Genomic DNA, 24,941 nt, shown 5'->3' with positions numbered 1-24,941 from the left:
GGCATATCTGTGGGGAGAATTAATGGGCCAACCTTGAAAGGAGGAGGTTTGATTCCTAGGTAAGGATATTTTAGGGAAATCTATTTTTATAGCTCAGGCCTGTGCTCATTTGTTTTTCGAATGTTTTTTCTTTGTTCAGTAGTGCTTTTATGTTACCATCGGGGACAACTTTGGAAATAAATGTTTTAATTAATGCTTTAAGTGCTATCCTCTGGGATTTTGTTGGTGTTATGACTTTGAAATGAATATTTTGATCTGTGATACCATGTGGAATTCCAAATAAAATTCAAATAAAAAAATTCAAATGATACAGTACATATTGCGATACATTACTATACTCTTATATAATTGAGATAATTTAAAATACAGCTGAAAAAACTCCATCCCCCGCGGAGGTGATCGTGAGGGCGGAGGGAATGTAAGGACATTTTAAATCCATTTAACACATGAATAAAGTATCGATGGCTGAATGTATCTTCAGTATATCTATTCCCTTTCTTCTTCTCTAGATTTTCTTTTTGCCCCTCCCCCCCCCCCCCCAAAAAAGTAAGAAAAAAGATATATTGATACTGTAAAACGGAAGATCAATACTGTATTGCAGGGAAAAAATATTGCGATGTGTATTGCTGTATTGAATTTATTACACCCCTAACACACACACACACTCTCACACACACACACACACACACACATACACAAATAACCTGACGCGCACCAGGTGGTTTGAACAACCATCTTCAGCATCTGAGAAAGCCTTGTTTGAAACGAGATAAATCAAATTCTTATTGAAGCCAGTCAGGAGAAGAGTGAAAACATCTTTTCCGCAGAGAAAAGCCTTCAGTGTCGTTCTTTGCTTTTCTTTCAATGAAGAAATACTCTCCAGTTCAGATATAACTGATGCTAGAGTATAACAGCATCTACTGTACGCTAACCTCATTGTGGCTTTAGAACGAACAGTTCTAAAGAACGCTGATTGGCCGATCGTTTTATGGCCGGCCAATCAAACAGATCTCTATTGAGCTTTTCCAGATTGAAATGACGTGAGCTTGCGAGATAAGGATGGTCTCACGGAGTTACTAATACACACACACACACACGCGCATGTACATGCCTAAATGTACACACATAAAGCCCACATACACAAACTCTCTCACACACACACACAACTCCAGCCTTCAGAAACGCTGTGAGCCATGGGTTGCCCCTGTGTGACGTCTCCTCCCGGTGTGTTGACCGCAGGGATCGTGCTGGTGGCCATCAACCCCTACGAGAGCCTGCCCATCTACGGCACGGACGCCATCAACGCCTACAGCGGCCAGAACATGGGGGACATGGACCCACACATCTTCGCCGTGGCGGAGGAGGCGTACAAGCAGATGTCCAGGTGTGTGTGTGTGTGTGTGTTGGAGTGTGTCTTGGAGTGTGTGTGTGTGCGTGCTGGAGTGGATGTGTGTGTTGGAGTGTATGTTAGAGTGTGTGTGTGTGTGTGCGTGCGTGCGTGCGCGCGCGGCCACATGCATGCTGTCTTCCTGTTGCTAGCCCCTACCACTTCTCTCAGGTTTGTAGGTCAGAGCTGAGCTAGATTCAATCCAGAAATAACTTGGTGGTCTCTCCAACCCCCCCCCCCCCCCCCACCTTTCAAATTCAAATGGATTCATTAGTATGACAAAACAGAAATCTCTCTCTCTCACTCTGTTTCTCTGTCTCTCTTTCTTAGACTACTGTAATTTCTCACTGCAGGAGCTCTACTGAAAGTCCATCTCACACACACACACACACACACCTCTCTCTCCATCACTGTGGTCTGTGGGGCGGTGGTGTTCTGACCCATCAGTGACCTGTGATCCCAGCTGAAGTCCACATTATGTATTATGTCCGCTAGACTGGAGAGAACCCCGTAGAACACACACACACACTCCTTTCAACGCTGTTCCTCTGCTCCTCGGTCAGGGATGAGCGGAACCAGTCCATCGTGGTGAGCGGCGAGTCGGGGGCGGGGAAGACGGTGTCGGCCAAGTACGTCATGAGGTACTTCGCCACGGTCAGCGGGTCGGCCAGCGAAACCAACGTGGAGAGGAAGGTGCTGGCCTCCAACCCCATCATGGAGGTGAGGGCCGTGTGTGTGTGTGTGTGTGTGTGTGTGTGTGTGTGTGTGTGTGTGTGTGTGTGTGTGTGTGTGTGTGTGTCACAAGCTTGTAGTTTAGGGCGGCACAACCACGGCTGTGTTGGGAGGACGAGGAGATACCAGCGAGGAGAGAGAGACGAAGGAAAGAAAGCGGTCTCTCCTTCTCTCTTCCTCTCCTCCCCCCTTTCATGTGCCCCGGCCCTAGGCGTACCCTGCTTTGTGTGTGTGCGTTCGTTCCTCCGTGTGTGTGTGTGTCATGGGGGAGGGTACAGATCTCCCCTGTGCGCATATGCCACCGCCGGGCCCCACCTATCCCATCGCTGCACGATGACATCACTCTCCTCCCGGAACGTTCAGCCAGAAGCGACCAATCGGAGCTCGGCTCCCGGGATGAATAAGCATCTTTCTTCCCTGCGTTGCAAAGGGAGGATGTCTGGTCCGAATGCTGAATGAATTTTGCCTGTGTGTCAGCGCGTGGCTGGATTGCATCAGCTGTTGGCGACACAAAGGTGCTCCCTGTCTCCTAGTATATAGGGGTGTCCAGAGGGGCGGCCACTGATGTAAGGAGAGATTGGAATACCTGTGGGCTCTGCTGAAAGCCTCCTTGTCCATGGGGAACAGGGCGAGTGTGTTTGCCCTTAGCTCAGCAAGAGCTCTCTGTCTGCACACACACACACACGCTTTAACCGCCTCCTTGACAAAAACCCGTGTGATTTCAGGGGCTGGATTTCTCAGTAAGGCGCTGTTTATTGGCTTCAAGCTCTTGCCAAGCGTGCGTGTGTGCGTGTGTGTGTGTCCGCGTGTGTGTGTGAGCTCTAGGAGCTGACTACAGCGGGTATCTCTGCAGATCTAGCAGGATTCCATCCCCCACAATTCTTAGTGCCACATGAAAGCCTCAATGCTCTCACCCCTAGGAACTGATTATATGATAAACACTCTTAGTTGAGCATTTATTACAAGGCTACTTGTTTTCAGATGTGCATTTTGTTCAAAGTCTTCCCTCCACAAAGGTGATCGTTAGTACCTACAAATACCTGGGCACAATCATTGACGACAAACTACGATGGGAGGACAACACAAACACCATCCATTCCAAAGCACAACAAAGACTGTTTTTACTGAGGAAGCTAAACTCTTTTAATGTAGACAAAACTCTTTTATAGACCTTTTATTGAATCAATTTGAACTTTTGTCCGTATTTGCTGGTTCGATAATCTCAAGGTGAAGAGCAAGAATAAGCTACAGAAATTGGTGAACACCTGCTCTTAAGGCCGAGACGCACCGACCCGACATCAAAGAACTAGCGCCGCCGACGGCAACTGCCGTGCCGCCTCGCGTCGCCTGTACCAGGGCCGTTTCACTCGAACACACCAAGCGGACGGCAGCCAGCAGCCGACGAGCGCGTACGTTTCCGCGCCTGCGTGAGATGAAATAACTCCACACCACCAGGTGGCGGTAGTCTGTATTATCAAGAGGAAACGGAAAGACCGCCGGACGTATAAACCGTAAACAACGCAGCCATTTTTACAGCACTCTCGCTCAGCACGGGCGGTAGTCTCTGAGATGATCTACTAAATTGTGTAAATTATCAGTCTGGTGTGTCGGGGGCTTAACATCCCAGGGACAGGGGGTCCCAGCTCAGTCTCTCTGCTCTGGACGACAGACACCTGGTCAGCGAAGCCCCCTCCATCCTGGTCGACCCGTCCCACCCCCTGAAACAGCTCCACCTCCTGCCTTCTGGGCGGAGTACAGGGGCCCCTAGGCTCAGGAGCCCCAGAGATCAATGCTCCTTTATACCCAAGGCAATAGCTGCCATTAACCAGTAGGGATGCACCGATTGCAAAATTCTGGGCCGATGTCGATGTTTAAAATAACAATCCGGCCGATGGCCGATGTTTATTTTATTTTATTTTTATTCCCCCTTTTGTGACAGGGAAACAAAGAAATGATGCCTGCTTTTCAAATGGCCAGTTAGATTTGATGTGTTAAAATCCTTGGCTGTAGTACCTCCTCTTGAAATGTCACTTGAACAAGTTTTACAAGTTGCATAGCGCATATCTTTGTCTGAGATGATGAAATATTCCCACATGGCCGACATTTTTATTTCACTTTAATTTGGAAAGCAAACTACACGTGCGTTTGCGGCGTTACGTCACGGATCTTCTCCGAATCTGCAGCTGGGTAGGCTACGTTTTGCAACAAAAAAAGCCATAATTGTTGCGACAACATTGGCCACTACCATCGGTGAATGTCATTTTATTTGCCGATGGGCCGGTGGCAGTCAACAAGGCCAACATGGGCCGATGCATTGGTACATCCCTATTAACCAGTAATTATCCAGTTGGCTTCCTTTAGGGAAAGACTTGGGTGTTCTATTACTTGGACTTTCTTTTACTCATGGACTTTTTATGTGCTTAGTTGTTTGTGAGAAGTCTTTTTTGAGTGGGGTTGTAGTGTTTATGTTAAAGCTGCACCTGAATTGCCCTCCGGGGACAATAGAGATTTATTGAATTGAATTGGATGAGTGTGATAGCGTTGCTTACAGAGTCAAGTTAAATTGAGTGTCTCACAGCCCGTCTGGTTGTGTGTGTGTGTGTGTGTGTCCCCTTTCAGGCGATAGGCAACGCCAAGACCACCCGCAACGACAACAGCAGTCGCTTTGGGAAGCACATCGAGATTGGCTTCGACAAACGCTATCGCATCATCGGCGCCAACATGAGGACGTACCTGCTGGAGAAGTCTCGAGTGGTGTTTCAGGTGAGCCACAGACGCACATGCGCAGGTCTGAACCCACCTCTCGCTCTCTCTCTCTCTCTCTATCTATCTACCCCTCTCTCCCTCCCTCCCTCTCTCCCTCCCCCTTCATCTGTCTGATGTTGTTTTACCAGGAGGTCAGACTGCGGTTGCTAGGGTGGGCAGCAATCGTAGCCGGGACAACAGACTGTCTCTCTCTCTCTCTCTCTCTTTCTCTTTCTCTTTCTCTTTCTCTTTCTCTTTCTCTCTCTCTCTCTCTCTCTCTCTCTCTCTCTCTCTCTCTCTCTCTCTCTCTCTCTCTCTCTCTCTCTCTCTCTCTCTCTCTCTCTGACTGGTCCCCGGTCATCACTGGTCCTTCTGGCTGTTAGAAGACGTATCATCACGCTGAAATAAGACTTGTGTGGAAATGTTGCTCTTACTGGTAGTTCAGATACTGCCCACGCACCTAGAGAAGAGAGATGGAGAGATGGAGAGAGAGAGAGAGAGAAAGAGAGAGAGAAAGGAGGCTGCCTAGACCCGACCCATAGCTGTTCACATCCAAACACACACTCCTTGTATTTCTCTCCGCACCAGACTGCTACCAAAGAGGATTAGAAGAGCGGATGTCTCTGTGTGAATTCGAATGATGTAGAGTGAGAATGTGTGTGTGTGTGGGGGGGGGGGGGTGTAGGCCTACATACTTGGCGTTAGTCATTACCCCTTCAAAGCTGTGCAGTCTGACTAGGTGGAGTGTGTGTGTGTGTCGGTTCCACCGGAGAACCGAGCAGCAGGAACTTCTCGTTCAGGCGGATCATTCAGGCTCGTCTGTGTCGGTGCCGTCGCATTCCTGTCTGTTATCTCTCCCCCTCTCTCTCTCTCTCCCCCTCTCTCTCTCTCTCTCTCTCTCTCTCTGTGTGCTCAGGGTTGAGGGAGTGTGTTTGCTCCTGCCAGACAGTAGCTGGGAAACACCTCCCGCCCAGGAATGAGGACATTGTAGTTAAATGAGCGCACACACACACACACACACACACACAGAAAATTCTCGGACGAGGAATGAGGATGTGATGTGAAGCGTGTTCGACTCGGTCACATTCCTGTGTGTGTGTGTGTGTGTGCCTCTAATTTGCTAGTATTGTAGGTTACAGGTGAAAGGTCAGACTGTGAAAGGTCGTGTGGAGTGAACACCCACAGAACTTCCTTCTTCATTCCATGTTTTCTACTTGGAAACCTGGCCGTCTAGCTTAGCACTGCACTGATAAGATATGATTAATCATTAAAGTATCTATCTATCTATCTGTCCATCTATCAATCTATCCATCTATCCGTCCATCAGTCTCTGTCTGTCTGGCTGTCTGTCTGTCTGTCTGTCTGTCTGTCTGTCTCTCTGTCTCTCTGTCTCTCTGTCTAATCGATCAATTAATAGAAGTGATGGTTATTGCCAGCACTCTCACTGTGTGCGTGCGTGCGTGTGTGTGTGCGTGCGTGCGTGCGTGTGTGCGCGTGCGTGTGTTTCCCTCCAGGCGGAAGAGGAGAGGAACTACCACATCTTCTACCAGCTGTGTGCCTCTGCCCATCTACCAGAGCTGAAAGCCCTGAAGCTCAGTGAGTCATTCTTCTCACCCACCAACGCTGATAGAACTCTCTAGAAGTGGTCAGCAATACGATTTCACATTAGGACACAATTACTGGATTCTCATTGAAAGGTTTGTCCGTTTATGATGCAAGGCTGCGATGAATTGATCCCGGGGCGAACGGTGTCCAATTTCACCTCCGAGGTCAAATCACAGTCATAATTGGGAGCAGTTTCTATTAGATGTGTCAAAACATTTATCCCAGTAATACTTGCAGTCGTCTGTTGTCTAGCTAGCGCACACACACACACACACACACACACACACACACACTCACACACACTGCCGGTTGGTCAGTCCTCTCTCAGCAACGTCTGGTAAACGGAGGGTTATACGGCAACATCAGAGGCTGCGTTGCTGGGCAACAGGCTTTAATCTGGGTTAGGACTCGTGTGTGCGTGTGCGTCCGTGCGTGCGCGCGTGCACGCGCGCGTGTGTCACAGAGAGAGAGAGTACTGATGAGAGCGTGTCTATTAATCAGATCCAGGAAATGAATAGCCTGAAGCACTTAAACCGCAGCCCTGTCGTCCTGTCGTCCTGTCGTCCTGTCAGCTGGACTGATGTGAGTCGAGCCGTGGCTCCGGTCCCTCCGAGGAACGGTGACCTGCTTCCCTCCTCACGGTCCCTTTGTCTCCCTCTGTCCTACCTCTCTGCCCCCATCCTCCACCCCTCCATCCCCCTGCCCCCCCCCCTCCCTCCCCCTCCTCCAGGCAGTGCAGATGACTTCCTCTTCACCAAGCCGGGGCGCAGCCCTGTCATCGACGGTGTGGACGACGCCAACGAGTTGAGCGCCACCCGGCAGGCCTTCACACTGCTGGGTAACGCACACACACACGCGCGCGCACACAAACACACACACACACACACACACACACACACACACACACACACACACACACTTACACTTACACACACACTCGCATAAACACAGACAGTCAGCTCTTTGCGCCAGTGGGGAGAGGAAAGGCCAGGGAAGATAACCCAGCAGTAAAATGTTATGTTGAATTGCCTCATGCTCTGCCAACAGCAATCTTTTTGTTTACCCGTTGCTGTTTTGGTTTTCTGGAGACAGGACGTTCCAATTCATTCATTTTCCCACAGTTCCACATGATTAGCTGGAGATTGAGGTGTGTGTGTGTGTGTGTGTGTGTGTGTGTGTGTGTGTGTGTGTGTGTGTGTGTGTGTGTGTGTGTGTGTGTGTGTCGTCTCCCTCCCTGCAGGCATCAATGAGTCGTATCAGATGGGGCTGTTCCAGGTGCTGGCCGCCATCTTGCACCTTGGAAACGTAGAGGTCAAGGACAGATGCGCCGACAGCAGCGTCATACGGGTGAGGACACGCCCACTCTGCCCCTGTCTGTCCCCGCCCACCCGAGGACACGCCCACTCTTCCCCTGTTTGTCCCCGACCACCCGAGGACACGCCCACTCTGCCCCCTGTCTGTCCCCGCCCACCAGAGGTAACGCCCACTCCTCCCCCTGTCTGTCCCTGCCCACCCGAGGACTCGCCCACTCTGCTCTCCGTCCGTACCCCCACACCTGGACCCAATTATCCAATTATGTTGATTAACGATTTAATCCCACCCCTCATTCTCATCCTTCCTCTCTCTCTCCATCCCTCCCTCCCTCTCTCTCTCTCTCCATCTCATTCTATTTTTTTCCCCCTCCCTCTCCCCCCCCCGCAGCCCAACAACAGCCACCTGACCACGTTCTGTGAGCTGGTGGGCGTGTCCTACCAGGACATGTCCCATTGGCTGTGCCACAAGAAGCTGAGGACGGCCACGGAGACGTACATCAAGACGGTGCCGCGGCTGCAGGCCACCAACGCCCGCGACGCTCTGGCCAAGCACATCTACGCCAAGCTCTTCGACTGGATCGTGGAGCACGTCAACAGGGCGCTCCACTCCACCCAGAAGCAGCACTCCTTCATAGGGGTGCTCGACATCTACGGGTGCGTGTTTCCCGAGCGGCGGTCCGGAGTCGGGCGCCTCGGAGGGGCGGAGCCGGACGCGTTAGCCTGCGTTTGAAATCCAGCTACGTTTGAATGTTTTCATCGGGAAGCGTATAGTCGGGACTGGAGGAAAAACTCAGAGAGAAAGTCTATAAATTGCATTGTGTGTGCCAGATGAGCTCACTAGAGTGCAGGACTCGTTAGCAATACTTGAAAAGTGGAAATCTGCGGTCGGTGTCCAATCAGGGGCCAAATCAGCCTCTGCACAGCCCACTGTCTGCGCGGGCCAATCGGCATCCGGTTGAAAATCCGATCGGATTCTCATTGGTGGCCACGAATATCGTAGCTTTTTCCCAGACGTTCTCACCGTTGTTCTGTCAGCACTCTGACCGTCCGTCTGTCCTCTGGACCCCACCCCTCCTCCTCCTTCTCCCCCTCCCTCCTCCTTCCCCTCCCCCCTCCTCCTCCTCCCCCCCTCCCTCCTCCTCCTCCCTCCCCCCCTCCTCCTCGTCCTCCCCCTCCCTCCTCCTCCTCCCCTCCCCCCTCCCTCCTCCTCCCCCCCTCCCCCTCCCTCCTCCTTCTCCCCCTCCTCCTCCTCCCCCTCCCCCTCCCTCCTCCTCCTCCCCCCCCTCCTCTCCCCCCCCCCCAGGTTCGAGACGTTTGAAATCAACAGCTTTGAGCAGTTCTGTATCAACTACGCTAACGAGAAGTTGCAGCAGCAATTCAACATGGTGAGTAGCGTGTAGCCTGCGCTGCTATGGTTACGGAGGAGTATGTTAGCATTAGGACTAATCCCTGTGTGTGTGTGTGTGTGTGTGTGTGTGTGTGTGTGTGTGTGTGTGTGTGTGTGTGTGTGTGTGTGTGTGTGTGTGTGTGTGTGTGTGTGTGTGTGTGTGTGTGTGTGTGTGTGTGTAGCATGTGTTTAAGCTGGAGCAGGAAGAGTACATGAGGGAGCAGATTCCCTGGACTCTGATAGACTTCTATGACAACCAGCCCTGCATCAACCTGATAGAGGCCAAGATGGGGGTGCTGGACCTACTGGATGAGGAGTGCAAGGTAACACACACGTGCGCGTGCGCACACACACACACACACACACAGAATACACTCAATTCCCACCTCATGCTATACTTATGTAAACCCAACAGAATGCTTGAACGTGGACTGTGTGTGTGTGTTTGTGTGCACCCAGAAGGGAGCGTGTGTGAGAGAGTATGTTTGAGAGAGAGAGAGAGTGTGTGTGTGTGTGTGTGTGTGTGTGTGAGAGAGATCCAAGAAACTTCATTGTCCAACCAAGGTTGGAAAGGTGTTTTTGTTCTCATCCCGGCATACAATAAGAGAACATAAAAAGCAGCATTCTGACATTCCACTATAATACATAGACAGGGATACAGTACAGGTAGAAGCAAAGTACATTAGTCATTTAGCAGATACTCTATCTAGCCTGGCTTCGCCAGACTCAATTCGCTAAAAATGCGAAGGGTCTAGAAACTCAGTTGCTTTCCGATTCCTAAGGGGCGTTACCAACGGGCGTAGATCAAAATTCCTCTGGACGCAATTGGATAGACCTCCAACCAATCAGCGAAAATGCCTCTACGGCACTCCTTTGTTCCGTCATCTTATTAAACCCGGCCCATATTAGATAAACGGATGTGAGTGGCACAAACAAATCTGTATTCGAGTGGGTTCTGTTAGAGTGGTTGAATGTCCAGACTGATCTGCGGAGTGAAATGGAATGTGAGCCCGCGAGATCAGGCTGGCGACGCTAGGCTAACACTTTCATCCAACGCAACTTACAATAATTGCATTTAACATGGGAAGTCAGCGTACTACTACTCACCAGAACTCACAAGTGCATCTCCTTTCTAAACAATGACTAAGAGCATAATCTAGTGCTGAAGGCAAAGTGCAAGAGATGCAAAATAAAAAAAATATAATAGGTGCTTAAGAGGGAGGATCCTAGTAGTACGTGTTGAAGAGGTGAGTATATACCTGTAGAGTGCATATCCATCTGTTACCCAGTGTTGCTGAGGAGGCTGATGGCTCTAGGGAGCAGCGCTGACCAGCGGGGAGCGTCTCTGACTGTGTGGAGAGCTGGTCAGGATCGTGGACTATAGCCAGAGCCTTTCAGCATCCAGCTGATGTGTATAGGACCTCCAGCTGCTTCTGCTGACAGCCTATCACCTTGTCAGCTGCATTGACTATCCTGGGAAATTTAGCCTTGCTCCTTGCAGTGAGATTTCCAAATCATACTATGATATCCTGGCTAACACCAAACCCCCCTCCTCCCCCTAAAAAAGAAAGAATCAAAAACATTCTCTGACTGGCTTTTTTCATGTAGGAAATCAATGTTAATCCTTGAAGCGTGCTCTATCTTATCTTGTTGACCCGTGTCCGCTGTCCCGTCCGGTCCAGAAGCCGAAGGGTTCTGACTACTCGTGGGCCAAGAAGCTGTACAACACCCACCTGAAGACCTGCAGCCTGTTTGAGAAGCCCCGCATGTCCAACCGGTCCTTCATCATCCAGCACTTCGCTGACAAGGTACGCTAAGCTAAGCTAACGGGACAAGGTACGCTAAGCTAAGCTAACGGGACAAGGTACGCTAAGCTAACGGTCCCGCCTCCGATGGCGTCCCCTCCGTAGAGCAGTGGTCTGCCAGTGGTGAGACCAGTATAATAAACAACCTGTTCTGGAAAAAAAAAAACGGTTCAACCAATAGAAATACAGTATTGCTCCGAATAGAACGCCGCCCTGATACAAACGCTGCTCTTGGAATGTTGGATCCAGTGTGTCTACTGTTACCTCACGCCCGCATTCCAGACACACTAGAATTATTTTGCCGTTGGTCATTTTTTTCCCAAAATTAGTGCGCTCTGTTGTCCACCATACCCACAATAGTAGCTTTTTTGCTACCGTTAGCTAAACCAAGCTATCATTCACACGGGACTCGGCAAACAGAAAATGTCCGGTAGCCGTGATGCTAATTTTCACTATGTTCTACTCCGTTCGCTTATGCATAAAACATTATCAATCGGAACAATAGTAGTTGTTGCATGAATTGGTCTTCTGGTCGATCTAGCGGTCAGTAAAATCAACCAAATGCCAAGAGGTGGACATCATTGGATTCCTCTCGGCCTACAGGATCTAGCAATGTGCTTTTGAGCAGTTTGGAGTCAATTAGTGTCATAAGCGCAGAGAATAACCGCCGGTTCAAGCAAAATGCACATTTCCCCATTCATTCTGTCTGGCGCCTGGCCAGTTACTGATTGTGTGCTCCAACGGGTATCAGAACCTCTCTTGTTCTTGTGTTGTCGGTTCTCCACCTGTTGTCCATGTGTGTTTGGTTTTGTCCCATCATGACAACCCTTCCCCTGAGCAGAAGGTAAACCCGGCATTCTCAATGCTGACCTTCACCTCTCTACCCCCTTCTCCCTCCATCTCTTCATCTCTCTATTCCCTCCCTCCATCTCTTCTTCATCTCTCTATCTCTCTCTCCCTCAATCTCTTCTTTATCTCTCTATTCCCTCCCACCATCTCTTCTTGCTTCAGTGTTTCTTTCTCACCGCACACTTTTATTCTGTGTCGCCGGGGTCACAGCTTTATGATGTCACAATGGAGAGGGGATGAGGGAGGAGGGATGAGGTGGAGTGGGATGAGGGAGGGTGGGATGAGGGAGGTGGGATGAGGACTGGGATGAGGAGGACTGGGATGAGGGAGGTGGGATGAGGGAGATGGGATGAGGTGGAGTGGGATGAGGGAGGAAGGATGAGGGAGGTGGGATGAGGGAGATGAGATGAGGGAGGTGGGATGAGGGAGATGGGAGGTGGGATGAGGAGGAGTGGGATGAGGGAGGGTGGGATGAGGGAGGTGGGATGAGGAGGACTGGGATGAGGGAGGTGGGATGAGGGAGATGGGATGAGGGAGGAAGGATGAGGGAGATGGGATGAGGGAGGTGGGATGAGAGAGATGGGATGAGGGAGGTGGGATGAGGGAGATGAGATGAGGGAGGTGGGATGAGAGAGATGGGATGAGGGAGATGGGAGGAGGGATGAGGGAGGGTGGGATGAGGTGGAGTGGGATGAGGGTGAGGCTGGGCTAAGACAAAAATGTGTCCCTGGAGGAGGGGACTTTATGGCCCAGTAAGAACTAGGGCTGCACGATTATGACAAAAGATAATAATTGCGATTATTTTCTTCAAAATGGTAATTGCGATTAATAATTGCGATTAATAATATTTATTAATATATAATAAGCAAAATGCTCCCATATCACAGACATTGATCCCTTTTTTGCTACTAACTCACTGACCTCGTTTTCGTTCATTTTTTCACTACTCACGGCTGCAGGTACTCTTGTGACACTTGTCTTGACCTACTGCTATCTGTCTTCTCAGTGAAATTGCTACGCACAGCGCACTCAGCGGGAACGCATGTGATTGGTCAGACAGCATAAGCGCCTGTGATTCGTCCGTGTAGTCCTAGCACACTCAATTCAAAGCAAAATTATTAATCACATTAATTGCGGCCTTTTGCGATTAGTTAATTGCTGAGGTCATAATCGCGATTTCGATTAATTCACAATTAATTGTGCAGCCCTAGTCAGAACGACCCCTCTTCCTTCCACAGTAAGAACCCCCCCCCCCCCTCCACCCCAGTAACCCAATACTGAGGGTGTACCAAACGCATATCCGAGTGTCACAATGGAGAGGGAATGAGGGAGGAGGGATGAGGTGGAGTGGGATGAGATATGTGGGAGGTGGGATAAGGGAGGTGGGATGAGGTGGAGTGGGATACAGGAGGGTGGGATGGGGGGGGTGGGATGAGGGAGATGGGATGAGGGAGGTGTGGGATGAGGGAGGTGGGACGAGGTGGAGTGGGATGAGGGAGGAAGGATGAGGGAGATGGGATGAGGAGAGGTGGGATGAGGGATGGTGGGATGAGGGAGATGGGATGAGGGAGGGTAGGATGAGGGAGGGTGGGATGAGGGAGGAGGGATGACGGATGGTGGGATGAGGTGGAGTGGGATGAGGGAGGTAGGATGAGGGTGAGGCTGGGCTAAGACAAAAATGTGTCACTGGAGGAGGGGAGTTTATGGCCCAGTCAGAACGACCCCTCTTCCTTCCACAGTAACAACCCCCCCAACCCCCCCCCCCCGCCCCGGTAACCCAATACTGAGGGTGTACCAAACGCATATCTGAATGTGTGTGAGTTTGTGCGTGCCGGTGTTGTGTGTTTGTGTGTGTGTGTAATCTATGCAGCATGGTTTGTGGTGCGTGTGTGTGTGTGTGTGTGTGTGTGTGTGACATTTCTTGATGAGATAGCTGACCCAGTATTGCTCTGGCCTGTTTTAGACTAGTATCAAGTTGCTTATAGGGGGGAGGAAATCTGTCCTGTACCCCCTTACACTCTCAGGGGGAAGGCTGTTCTGATAATTAGCTTTAACGTGCGTGTGTGTGTGTGTGTGTGTGTGTGTGTGTGTGTCTCAGGTGGAGTACCAGTGTGAGGGTTTCCTGGAGAAGAACAAAGACACTGTGAACGAGGAGCAGATCCATGTTCTGAAGGCCAGCAAGGTGGGTCTCTCTCTCTCTCTCTTTCTCTCTCTCTTTCTCCCTCTCTCTCTCTCCCTCCCTCCCTCCCTCTCTCTCCCTCGCTCTCTCTCTCCCCCTCCCTCTCTCCCCCTCCCTCCCCCTCCATCTCTCTCTCTCACACGCACACACACACACACTGCCACTCTGTGATTAGCCTGGGTCATTGAAACCCCCACACACACTCCGGTAGCGTGGCCAATCAGAAGCATGTCAGCAGCAGTCACTGAGAGTAAAAGATACACTGTGACAGGAGAGACCTCAAACAGGAAACCAGGTGGGACACTCTCTGGGACGGTCAGGGAGACAGCGTCCTCTGTTGTTCAGATGATGATGATGATGAAGATGGCGGTGGTGTCTTCAGTTGGCCCACTTTGACAGGGAAGAAAGAGAAGAGGTTTGTGTTTGTATCTCATGCTCTGGGAGTCTCTGGGATGGATTCTACATGCTGATTCAGCAGAGTGCGCTCTGAACTGTCCCTGCTCGATCTAGAATTAGTGTGGATTTGTGGTCAGGATGTGATTCAATTAAGTGATTGGCTTAAACAAAGCAGCATTAAATCTTGTGCGGCAAAATGAGCCCATCCAATCACATGCTGCTTCACACACGCACACACACTGTCTCCCTGAAATCCCTGTGATCTTATGGGATTATCAGTACCGGTCATCTCCAAGGATGCCGTCACGTTTATGCTCCCAGGGTATTTACCCCTCAAAGGGAGTTGCACAAAATGTGTGTGCTACGACCGGTAATTCGAACAGACACGCCCGATCTGCTAACGGTCTCCAATCCCAGAGCTCTCCCCACTCTGGTTAACGACCGCTCTGTTCCTTATTGACAGCTGTTACGTGTCGGGTAGGATGATTAGCAATAACTATTACTGCAAGGGAGTATTAATCACACTGGGTCTTAGAATCAACCTTAAAGAGCTTGAGATGTTATGCCTGGACAGCTTACATTTACATTACCGGACATCCAATAATAATGAATGAAACTCAGTCCTTTTAGAGGAAATTTTAATAAATGAAATGATTAAATGGTTATACAAGATTTAATGATTAACTGGTTATACAAGATTTACTTATTACACATTGCAAGCCACCATGAGCGCACAACTGAGCATGACAATAATACCTTGATGAACAGAATAAACCAAATCAGTACTAATTTTAGGATCAAAATATAAATCATATTAATTGTATGTGTATATATACATTCTAAGTGGTAATTGTGTCCTATCCTATATATAATAAGAATTTATCCTGCCAATGAACCTATGATTAATAACACACAATATTAATATTAAACATCACCTAAAACCCAATTCAATCAACAATATGCAAACATGAAAACCTGTATACTCTGATCGAGAGTAAAGATAATAGGATGTGGGTGTAGAAGGAAACACCTGGCCTAGCGTTGCTTCCACACGAACCACAATGCAGTTCTCACCAAGACGAGGCCCCTCCAGCTGGAGGGAAGTTGGAATCGTGTCGCAACGGTCCTTTGCTGCTGGAACTCAGGTTCTCTCTCTCTGCGTAGAGGAGACGACCGCTGGGACGCCGTTGGTGGAGCTGGGAGATTCTCAGCCGGATCTTTCTGCTTCAGGAGGGTCGGACGAGGCTCGCGAGCAGTGTAGACATCTCATCTGACTAACAGTCATACAGTCCTTATATACCCCATGCTCTTTCTCGAGAACCTTCGAACCAACCGGTGAATCTTCAGCCTCTCACCATATATGGAAGCCACCATTTTGTCCCATCTCAGCATGCCGTCAATGGAAAGTCCCCAAGCCACCATTTTGTACATGTGATCTTATCATGCCTTTTGGAAAAGTACTAAGACTCCAGAGATACTCTCACACGAGAAACATATCTCTGAAAGTCAACAATTGTACCTTGTTGTCAATATTTGCTTTATCAAAACAGTTAGTTAGTAGAATGTTCAGTCCATAAGGCCAAAAGTGCTCTCAAACGCACCCTCAGCTTCTGTGTGTGTAGCGCAGCACGGCAGTTGCTCCACTTCACACCACATCCTGTTTCCCCTCTCAACCTTTCACCACCAAACCTAGGCAGGCTCAAAGTGGTTACGACAGAACACAGGCACATGCTAAACATACTGTAGTTTTCTTTTATGGCTTCGTTCTTTCAATGCTTTCACAATATTACTTTCAAACAAATCATTTCTTATAACTAAACTTAATAACATTTCTATTACATCTTAAGAATATAGTTTATGCATTTGTAACATGTGTATATTTGTTCTTTTGTTGTTCTGAGTCTGTGTGAGTGGAGTGTGTCCTTGTCTATGTGTTCACATGTGTTTGATCCTTTTTTATGTTGGTGTATGCTTTGTCCTTACTCTTAACTGTAAGCGTGTAGCACAGCATTTTTAAGCACATTCAACAGATCAGGTTTGCATCCAACAAGGTTGAGCACATTTAACAGATCAGGTTCGCATCTAACAAGATTGTTATACGAAAGAATCTGTTAGCATCCCCTTCAAAGCGGTTATACACTCCTCTGTCCCAACAGGCCCAGTGACCTCAACGGGGAGGTCAATCACCAGTTCGGTGACCTCCTCAACGGGGGGGTCAATCATACTCTGCTCTGTATTTCCCTCCCTTGTGAGGCCCACGAAGGGATCTCTGGAAAAACCCATATTGCTTCCCTCTCCTGTAGGGCTCTGGCCCATAAATGGATTAGAGCAACTCATAAGAGCTGCCTCAATGCTGAGGGGTTCAAAGGGGGTAAACTGAGGGTCAAGTGATCTAAAGGTCCAGTTTGGCTGCTCTGACTCTTGTTTAATCTCTGCTTGCTCTGGTTCTGGCTGGACCTCGGCCTTAATAGCCTTACTCAATCTCCTTGCCTTGGCTTCTCTGTTCCTTTCCTCCAAAATGACTGACCTCTCTTGTTTTGTCATTTTCCTCCAATCAGCCGTGGGGATCCTGACATGAAACTTCTTGTCTGCTTTCACTAACCTTTTCCTACCTTCGTCTGGTACCACTTCCCTCCCGGGAGTACTAACCCCAGGTTGAATACTAACGGTTGATCCCCAGGCAGGCGAACCTGTGGTTTTGGCTGCCAGGTCGACAACACATACACGCACACACACATACACACACATACACGCACACACACATACACGCACACTGGTAATGAATGATTTGACCCCCAGGCTGGTCACAGTGCTACAGTATAATGCTAGTCCAGATGTTCACAGATGGCCTCCTGACTATTCTGTTCTAGACTCCTGCAGGCGCAGAATGGGGTAAGGGTTAAAACAGTCTAGTCTAACCCCTAACAGCCCTCTAAACACACACACACACACACACACACACACACACATGGAAACATGGTTAACTACTGAAAGAAGCTTCCATGGCAGCACAGTCTCTGTGTGTCAGCATGGAAACCAACCCGACTAACCATTGATAGGGTAGACATGATAATGGCTCCTTATTGGTTATCTAATGAAGCAAGGCCATGAAACCTTGCTAGCCATGCCCAAACACATCATTGTATGCGTGTGTGTGCCTGTGTGCGTGTGTGCGCGTGTGTGCGTGTGTGCGCGTGTGTGTGGGTGTGCGCGTGTGTGTGGGTGTGCGCGCGCGCGGTCATGCATTTGTGCAGCCCAACACCTTCTCAACTACAACTCCCATCATGCACCACACCTCCATTAGACCATCTTAACCAAGCACTGGTAGTGTGCCACAGTAGCCATTTCTTCTCTCAGGTCAATCACAGTTTGCTATCATACCGTAGATCGGCTAATGTAACGATTTTTTACTTTTGGTTTTCTTTTTTTGGTTCTTTCTTTTGTTCTTGTGTTGTCTATTCTCCACCTGTTGTTGTCAGCACTGCGCCATAGTGTCCCAAGATGTCCAGCAGATGGCGGCAGAGTGCACCGTACTTGGATTTTGTGGACTGATTTGGGCTTGGCTCACCCTAAGTGGGTTCACCTGTTTGGTTGCTGATTGCACCTGTATTTAAGAGGTGTCTGTGTTTTGCCATGCATTCGAGCCTCATATGTTTCTAGGAGACTCCTGTACCTTTGTTACCCTTTGTGGGACCTTCTTTTGGATTAAAGCAAGTTTGTTTTTGGCTCCTATGCTCAGCGTCCTGTACTTAAACTCAGTACTCTTAAGTTAGCATCGTGACAGTAGGCTCGAAATCATCAACATGAGTTTAACAGGCGCTGAAGGAGCGGACATCAGCCTATCCCAAGTGCTCGGAGCTTTGAAAACCCAAGGATCCTCAATCCAGCAGATCCAGACCTGGATAACACAGCAAATGCATCAACAGAACCCCCCAGGCGGCAAGACATTCCTTCAGAAACCGGAGCGGTATGATGGCATCCCAGAGACCTGTCAGGGATTTTTGACTCAATGTGACCTATTTTTTGTTATGCAGCCAGATCAGTTCCCCTCAGAAAGAGCTAAGGTCGCTTTTATGATTTCTCTGCTCTCAGGTAAAGCTCTAGTGTGGGCTACTGCCCTGTGGGAGGCTAGTTCCCCACTTTGTGCTAATGCAGCCGAGTTCTCTAAAGCACTACGCCAGGTTTTCAACCATCCTGTGAGTGGCAGAGAAGCAGCACGCCGCATCAGCACGCTCCGCCAAGGGGCCAGAGCCGTTTCTGAGTATGCTATAGAATTCCGCACCTTGGCAGCTGAGAGTAAATGGAACAATGAAGCACTTTTGACCACTTTTTATAACGGCCTGTCTGAGGCGGTCAAAGATGATTTGGCTAGTCGGGAGTGGGGTGCCACTTTAGATGAGCTCATTACCACCTCTATCTGCCTCGATCAGCGCATACGCGAAAGGAGGCGTGAGCGCAGGCTTCCCAACTCCGCACAGCCCCAAGTGTGTTCGCCACAGAGCGCGTCAGCTCCCGCTGCTCAGCCCACTCAAGCGGAGGCTATGGAGATAGGCAGGTACCGCATCACACCTGCTGAAAGAGAGCGTCGCCGCAGAGAGAGATGCTGTCTTTACTGCGGTGAGGCTGGTCATTACAGAGACCGATGCCCCCAGCTGCAGGGAAACGAAAACGCTCATTAGGGGAAGGGGACAGCTTAGTGAGCAGTTTGGTCCGATCTCAGTCCCCCAACCCAGCTAAGCGCCTATCCCTGAGTGCTCAACTCACCTGGACCCCAGAGAACCCTGAGAACATCCCAATCACTGTGCTGATCGATTCCGGTTCAGAGGAGAATCTGATGAACTCTGCTCTGGTCACACGCCTCGGTCTACCGGTCATGGCTCTTCCCAATCCTGTGAGAATACAGGCACTCGACGGACGACCCCTAGGCTCCGGTAAGATCAACTACATGACGCGCCCCTTATCGCTACAGATTGGTTCACATAAAGAGACTATCTCTTTGGCTTTAGTCGAATCCCACCATGACATGGTGGTACTAGGGTTTCCCTGGCTCCAGAAGCACAACCCCCTAATCAATTGGTCCACTGGGGCAATTTTGTCATGGAGCTCAGAGTGTGTTTCAGCCAATCATTTTACACCTGTGATGGAGTGTTCCGCTGCCTGTTCATCTCCTGAGCTCACTTCAGTCCCTGCCGAGTATCATGACTTAGCTGAAGTGTTTAGTAAGACTAGAGCTACAGAACTACCCCCTCACAGATCTTATGACTGTGCCATTGACCTGTTGCCTAACACTATTCCCCCCCGGGGACGACTGTACCCTCTCTCCGTCCCAGAGACTCAGGCCATGGAGGATTACATTAGTGAGTCCCTTACCAATGGGCTTATTAAGCCCTCGACCTCACCCGTGTCAGCAGGATTCTTCTTTGTACCCAAGAAAGATGGTGGTCTACGACCATGCATAGACTACCGAGCACTGAACAACATCACAGTGAAAAACAAATATCCGTTGCCACTCATGTCTTCTGCTTTTGACCTCCTTGGAGGAGCTACAGTGTTCACCAAACTAGACCTGCGGAACGCTTACCATTTGGTCCGCATCAGAGAGAATGATGAGTGGAAGACTGCATTTAGCACCCCTAGTGGACATTATGAATACTATGTGATGCCGTTTGGTCTGACTAATGCACCCGCTGTGTTCCAAGCCTTTTTAAACGACGTGCTCAGAGACTTCCTCAACCGCAGTGTGTTTGTTTACCTCGATGATGTGCTCATCTTCTCCAAGTCCCTTACAGAACATCGTCAGCACGTCCGGCAGGTCCTACAGCGGTTACTGGACAATCAGCTGTTTGTCAAACTAGAGAAGTGTGAGTTCCATGTTACTCGCACCTCCTTTTTGGGGTATGTCATCTCCCCTGACGGTGTGATCATGGACCAATCCAGGGTGCAAGCAGTACTGGACTGGCCGGTTCCTACCACTCTCAAACAGGTACAACGTTTTGTGGGATTTGCTAACTTCTATCGTCGTTTCATCCGAGGTTTCAGCTCCATTGTAGCACCCATCACAGCAGTGACCCGTGGAGCACCGACCAAACTCAGATGGACCCCAGAGGCACAAGCGGCATTCGAGCACCTCAAGGCTCAGTTCACGTCGGCTCCCCTGCTGAGGCATCCTGACCCTACCCTACCGTTTGTATTGGAGGTGGACGCGTCCGGTTCTGGAGTTGGAGCCGTGCTTTCCCAGAAGTCAGGTATGGACAATAAGACTCACCCGTGTGCCTTTTTCTCTCGCAAGCTCAGTGACGCTGAAAGGAACTACGACGCCGGTGACAGGGAGCTGTTGGCCATCCTACGGGCGCTTGAGGAATGGAGACACTGGCTAGAAGGAGCACGCCACCCATTCACTGTCATCACGGATCATAAAAACCTCCAGTACATCCGTGGAGCCAAACGCCTGAACCCCCGACAAGCCAGGTGGGCTCTGTTTTTCACCCGATTCAGGTTTATCATCACGTTTCGCCCCGGAACCAAGAACGCCAAGGCTGATGCCTTATCACGACAGTATGACATTGATGTTACTGACCCTGTCCCCGAGTGCATCATTCCCCCCAGCTGTGTGGTGGGACAGGTGACGCTTGCCCTGGAGGACGCCATCCGGCGTGCGCAAGAGGAGGATCCGGGTCCTGGTGGAGTACCCCTGGGCCATCTGTATGTCCCACTCAACGCCCGCTCTGATGTTCTACAGTGGGGGCATGACTCACCAGTGACGGGGCATCCGGGGACTGCCCGCACGGTAGAGCTAGTTAGCCGCCACTTTTGGTGGCCGCGCATGAGAAGCGACATTGAGGAATATGTCCACGCATGTACAGTCTGTGCTACACAGAAGTCAGGGAACCAAGCCCCGGCAGGCCTGCTTCACCCCCTGCCGGTCCCATATCGACCATGGTCCCACATTTCGATGGATTTCATCACAGGCCTACCACCTTCTGATGGCAACACTGTGATTTTTGTAATCGTGGACCGGTTCTCTAAAGCTGCCCACTTTGTCCCTTTACCTAAGCTGCCTTCAGCGAAGGAAACCGCCGATGTGGTGGTCCGGGAGGTGGTGCGTTACCATGGCATCCCAAGTGACATTGTCTCTGATAGAGGCCCCCAATTCATGTCCAAGTATTGGAGTGCATTTTGGTCCTTGTTTGAAACATCTGTCAGTCTTTCTTCAGGCTATCATCCCGAGAGTAATGGACAGACGGAACGTGTGAACCAGGAACTGGAGAAATACTTGCGCTGTATGGTCTCATCCAATCCGGGTGCCTGGAGTCGGAAGCTGGTGTGGGCTGAAATCGCCCACAACCAACTGAGTGGGTCATCCACCGGTATGTCCCCTTTTGAGGTTCAGTATGGATTTGTCCCACCGTTTTTTCCCTCTCAACAGTCCGAGTCTGCGGTCCCCTCTGCGGATGCTGCTGTGGCCAGGTGCCGCCAGGCCTGGAAAAAGGCCCGTGCTGCGCTTACGCGCACCACCGAACGCCATCGAATCCAGGCCAATCGCAGGAGACGGCCTACCCCGACGTTCCGCCCTGGACAGAAAGTGTGGCTCTCCACCAAGAACCTGCCTCTGCGCACAGCCACCAAGTTCACTCCCCGGTTCATCGGCCCGTTTCCTGTGGAGAGGAGGGTTAACCCGGTGGCTTACAAACTCAAACTTCCTAGGACTCTCCGGGTGAGACCGGTGTTCCATGTCTCCTTATTGAAACCTCTATTCTCCTCACCCTTGTCCAGGCCTGCCCCGCTGCCGCCCCCTCCGCGGGTCATCGCTGGTGGCCCGGTCTACACCGTCCGGAGGCTGCTGGATTCCCGGCGGTGGGGGCGGGGCCTCCAGTACCTGATAGACTGGGAGGGCTACGGCCCGGAGGAGCGCTCATGGGTGCCCTCCCGGCACGTCCTGGATCCTGGCCTCATCCGCGCCTTTCACCGCGCCCACCCTCTCAAACCTGGCCCACCTGGAGGTGGTCGTCGGGAGGGGGGCACTGTCAGCACTGCGCCATAGTGTCCCAAGATGTCCAGCAGATGGCGGCAGAGTGCACCGTACTTGGATTTTGTGGACTGATTTGGGCTTGGCTCACCCTAAGTGGGTTCACCTGTTTGGTTGCTGATTGCACCTGTATTTAAGAGGTGTCTGTGTTTTGCCATGCATTCGAGCCTCATATGTTTCTAGGAGACTCCTGTACCTTTGTTACCCTTTGTGGGACCTTCTTTTGGATTAAAGCAAGTTTGTTTTTGGCTCCTATGCTCAGCGTCCTGTACTTAAACTCAGTACTCTTAAGTTAGCATCGTGACAGTTGTCTCCACCTGTTGTCCATGTGTGTTTGGTTTTGTCCCGTCATGACAACCCTTCCCATGAGCAGAAGGTAAACCAGGCATTGTGACAATGCTGACCCACACCTCTCTACCCCCTTCTCCCTCCATCTCTTCCCTTCTTCCTACCTTCGTTCTTTACGACCGCACTTTTATTCTGCGTCACTGGGTTCACTGCAGTCTGCTAGCACATGGGAGACGGGATGAGGGAGGGGGGATGAGGGAGGGGGGATGAAGGAGGGGGGATGACGGAGGGGGGATGAGTGAGTTGGGGTGGATGTGGAGCACTGAAGGTGGAACACCCACGGGAAGGGATGAGGTTCGGGTGAAGAGATGGATGGATTAGATGACGTGTGTGTGTGTGTGTGTTAGATGGTGTGTTAGATGAAGTGTGTGTGTGTGTGTGTATAGATATAGATATAGATATATAATATAGAGAGGGATATATATATGGAAAGATATGTGTATATAGCTGATGGGTAGATATAGAGATAGACAGAGTTTTCAGAGTTCCAGCATGGCCTCGCTAAGTGACGCTGGAGAGAAGCAGCATGGCCGCATTCTGAACACATCTGGAGACCTGAGGCCCTACAGGTCGACCGCGCCGTCATATAACTGCTTCTATGGTCATCCTGCTTATATGGTCATCCTGTATGCCTGGAGGCATATGGTGCCAATGGTCAGATATATACATAATGTATGCAGTCACTGGACCGTCACTGTAAGCTGTTTTGGATAAAAAGAGAAAACTGGAAATACACAGATTTTATGAGTAGCATACATTATTATATATTGTTTATAACCTGGATAACCACTTTAACCTCCTCAGTATAACCTTTCTACCGTTTGCGAAAGATTTTAACCATGCTACCATGCTCACCTCGACTACGACTGTCTAACTATGCATCGCCTCAAACTAGATCAACAACACAACTCCGTCTCATCTTGAAGGTGGTAATCCTATACTGCATGAGTAGCTAGTGAATATAACCTATATGGACTGTGTGCCTTCTCTGATTCTTATAAAGTTTTGCCAGATGCTTAGATTTTTTAAATCTCTCAAATACTTGTCGCCAAAAAAACAGTTATACCCTTTTCATCACACTGACTGGGCCTAGATCATTTCTTCACAGCTCCAGCTGAAGTGATGGATTTGAATCAGGCTTGCTCCGTTCAGCGCCGCACCGTTGCGATTGGCTCATGAGTGTGGAAAGGGGTGTACCACAGTTTATTCACCAATCAGAACCATTTACTCGCATTAATCCTCATTCGGCCCGTAGCGAGCTTCAGCCTCGGCTAGCTAAGAAACACTTACGTTCTGTAGACTAGAATGACGAGACATGGAAAACCAAAGAAATGAAAGTTGCGTGACCGACTACACATTTAGCCTTTCTCCAACATAGTCTGTAGTCCCCTCATTCAGAGGTGCGCAGCGTCGTGCGCAACAGCCATTTTTATTTTTTGCGCTAGCTAGCGGCGCCCGGTAGCCCCGCGCCTCCGCCGTCGACGCCATCCCCGTACTGACCGCTGTTGTCCCGGCTGCTGTTCCCAGTTCGACCTGCTGGTGGAGCTGTTCCACGACGGCGAGAAGGCCACCAGCCCCACGGGCGCAGTGTCGTCCGGCAGAGTCACGCGCCTCAGCGTCAAACGCGACAAGAGCCGGCAGGGCCAGGCTAGCAGCAAGGAGCACAAGAAGACCGTGGGTTGCCAGGTACGCTACGCCGCCGGGATCCCGGGGACTTTTCTGAGACTTCGAGGCTGTTTTATTTTTTTATTTTATTTTTTACACTTAATTTGTAACTTTTTTCACATAAAACATCAGTCATCTTCTTGATTTACAAATATACATAGAAAAATAATCCCATAAACAAAATAGAACCAGACTCAACATGACAAACAAGTCGGAAACATTAACGGCGCACACACACAAAATTCGAGGCTGTTTTCTGGCGTTGAATCGGACTGATAGTACATGCAGGGATGACGTGACTTCGTGAGGGTGATTGCTCTCTGTGCTCTGCCCTCATCCCTCTCCCCCTCCGTCCTCCTGTCCTCCCACAGTTCCGGAACTCTCTGCAGCTCCTGATGGAGACTCTGAACGCCACCGATCCCCACTACGTCCGCTGCATCAAACCCAACGACCTCAAGTTCCCCTTCACGTGAGTGTGACCGCCCCCCCCCCCCCCCCCCCCTC

At 50.2% G+C, this 24,941-nt stretch overlaps 1 protein-coding gene across 1 annotated transcript in view; it reads left to right on the top strand.

Moving 5' to 3' along the window:
* LOC311308081 (unconventional myosin-Va-like) overlaps positions 1-24,941 on the top strand; it is a gene marked incomplete at both ends in the record, with an annotated part of 55,630 nt that overhangs the window by 1,945 nt on the left and 28,744 nt on the right. Inside the window, 13 exons of the mRNA XM_084437018.1 lie at positions 1,240-1,384; positions 1,951-2,107; positions 4,739-4,882; positions 6,379-6,460; positions 7,200-7,307; positions 7,710-7,816; positions 8,171-8,436; positions 9,086-9,167; positions 9,352-9,492; positions 10,852-10,977; positions 13,922-14,005; positions 24,300-24,458; positions 24,809-24,906. Of these exons, the coding sequence (XP_084293144.1) occupies positions 1,240-1,384; positions 1,951-2,107; positions 4,739-4,882; positions 6,379-6,460; positions 7,200-7,307; positions 7,710-7,816; positions 8,171-8,436; positions 9,086-9,167; positions 9,352-9,492; positions 10,852-10,977; positions 13,922-14,005; positions 24,300-24,458; positions 24,809-24,906 (1,699 nt within the window). The remainder of the gene's footprint in view (positions 1-1,239; positions 1,385-1,950; positions 2,108-4,738; positions 4,883-6,378; positions 6,461-7,199; positions 7,308-7,709; positions 7,817-8,170; positions 8,437-9,085; positions 9,168-9,351; positions 9,493-10,851; positions 10,978-13,921; positions 14,006-24,299; positions 24,459-24,808; positions 24,907-24,941) is intronic.

Source organism: Borostomias antarcticus (assembly GCF_949987555.1).
Source record: "Borostomias antarcticus genome assembly, chromosome: 4".
NCBI lineage: Eukaryota > Metazoa > Chordata > Actinopteri > Stomiiformes > Stomiidae > Borostomias > Borostomias antarcticus.
Note: the sequence above shows the minus strand (reverse complement) of the source record. Positions and strands in the feature narration are given on the sequence as shown.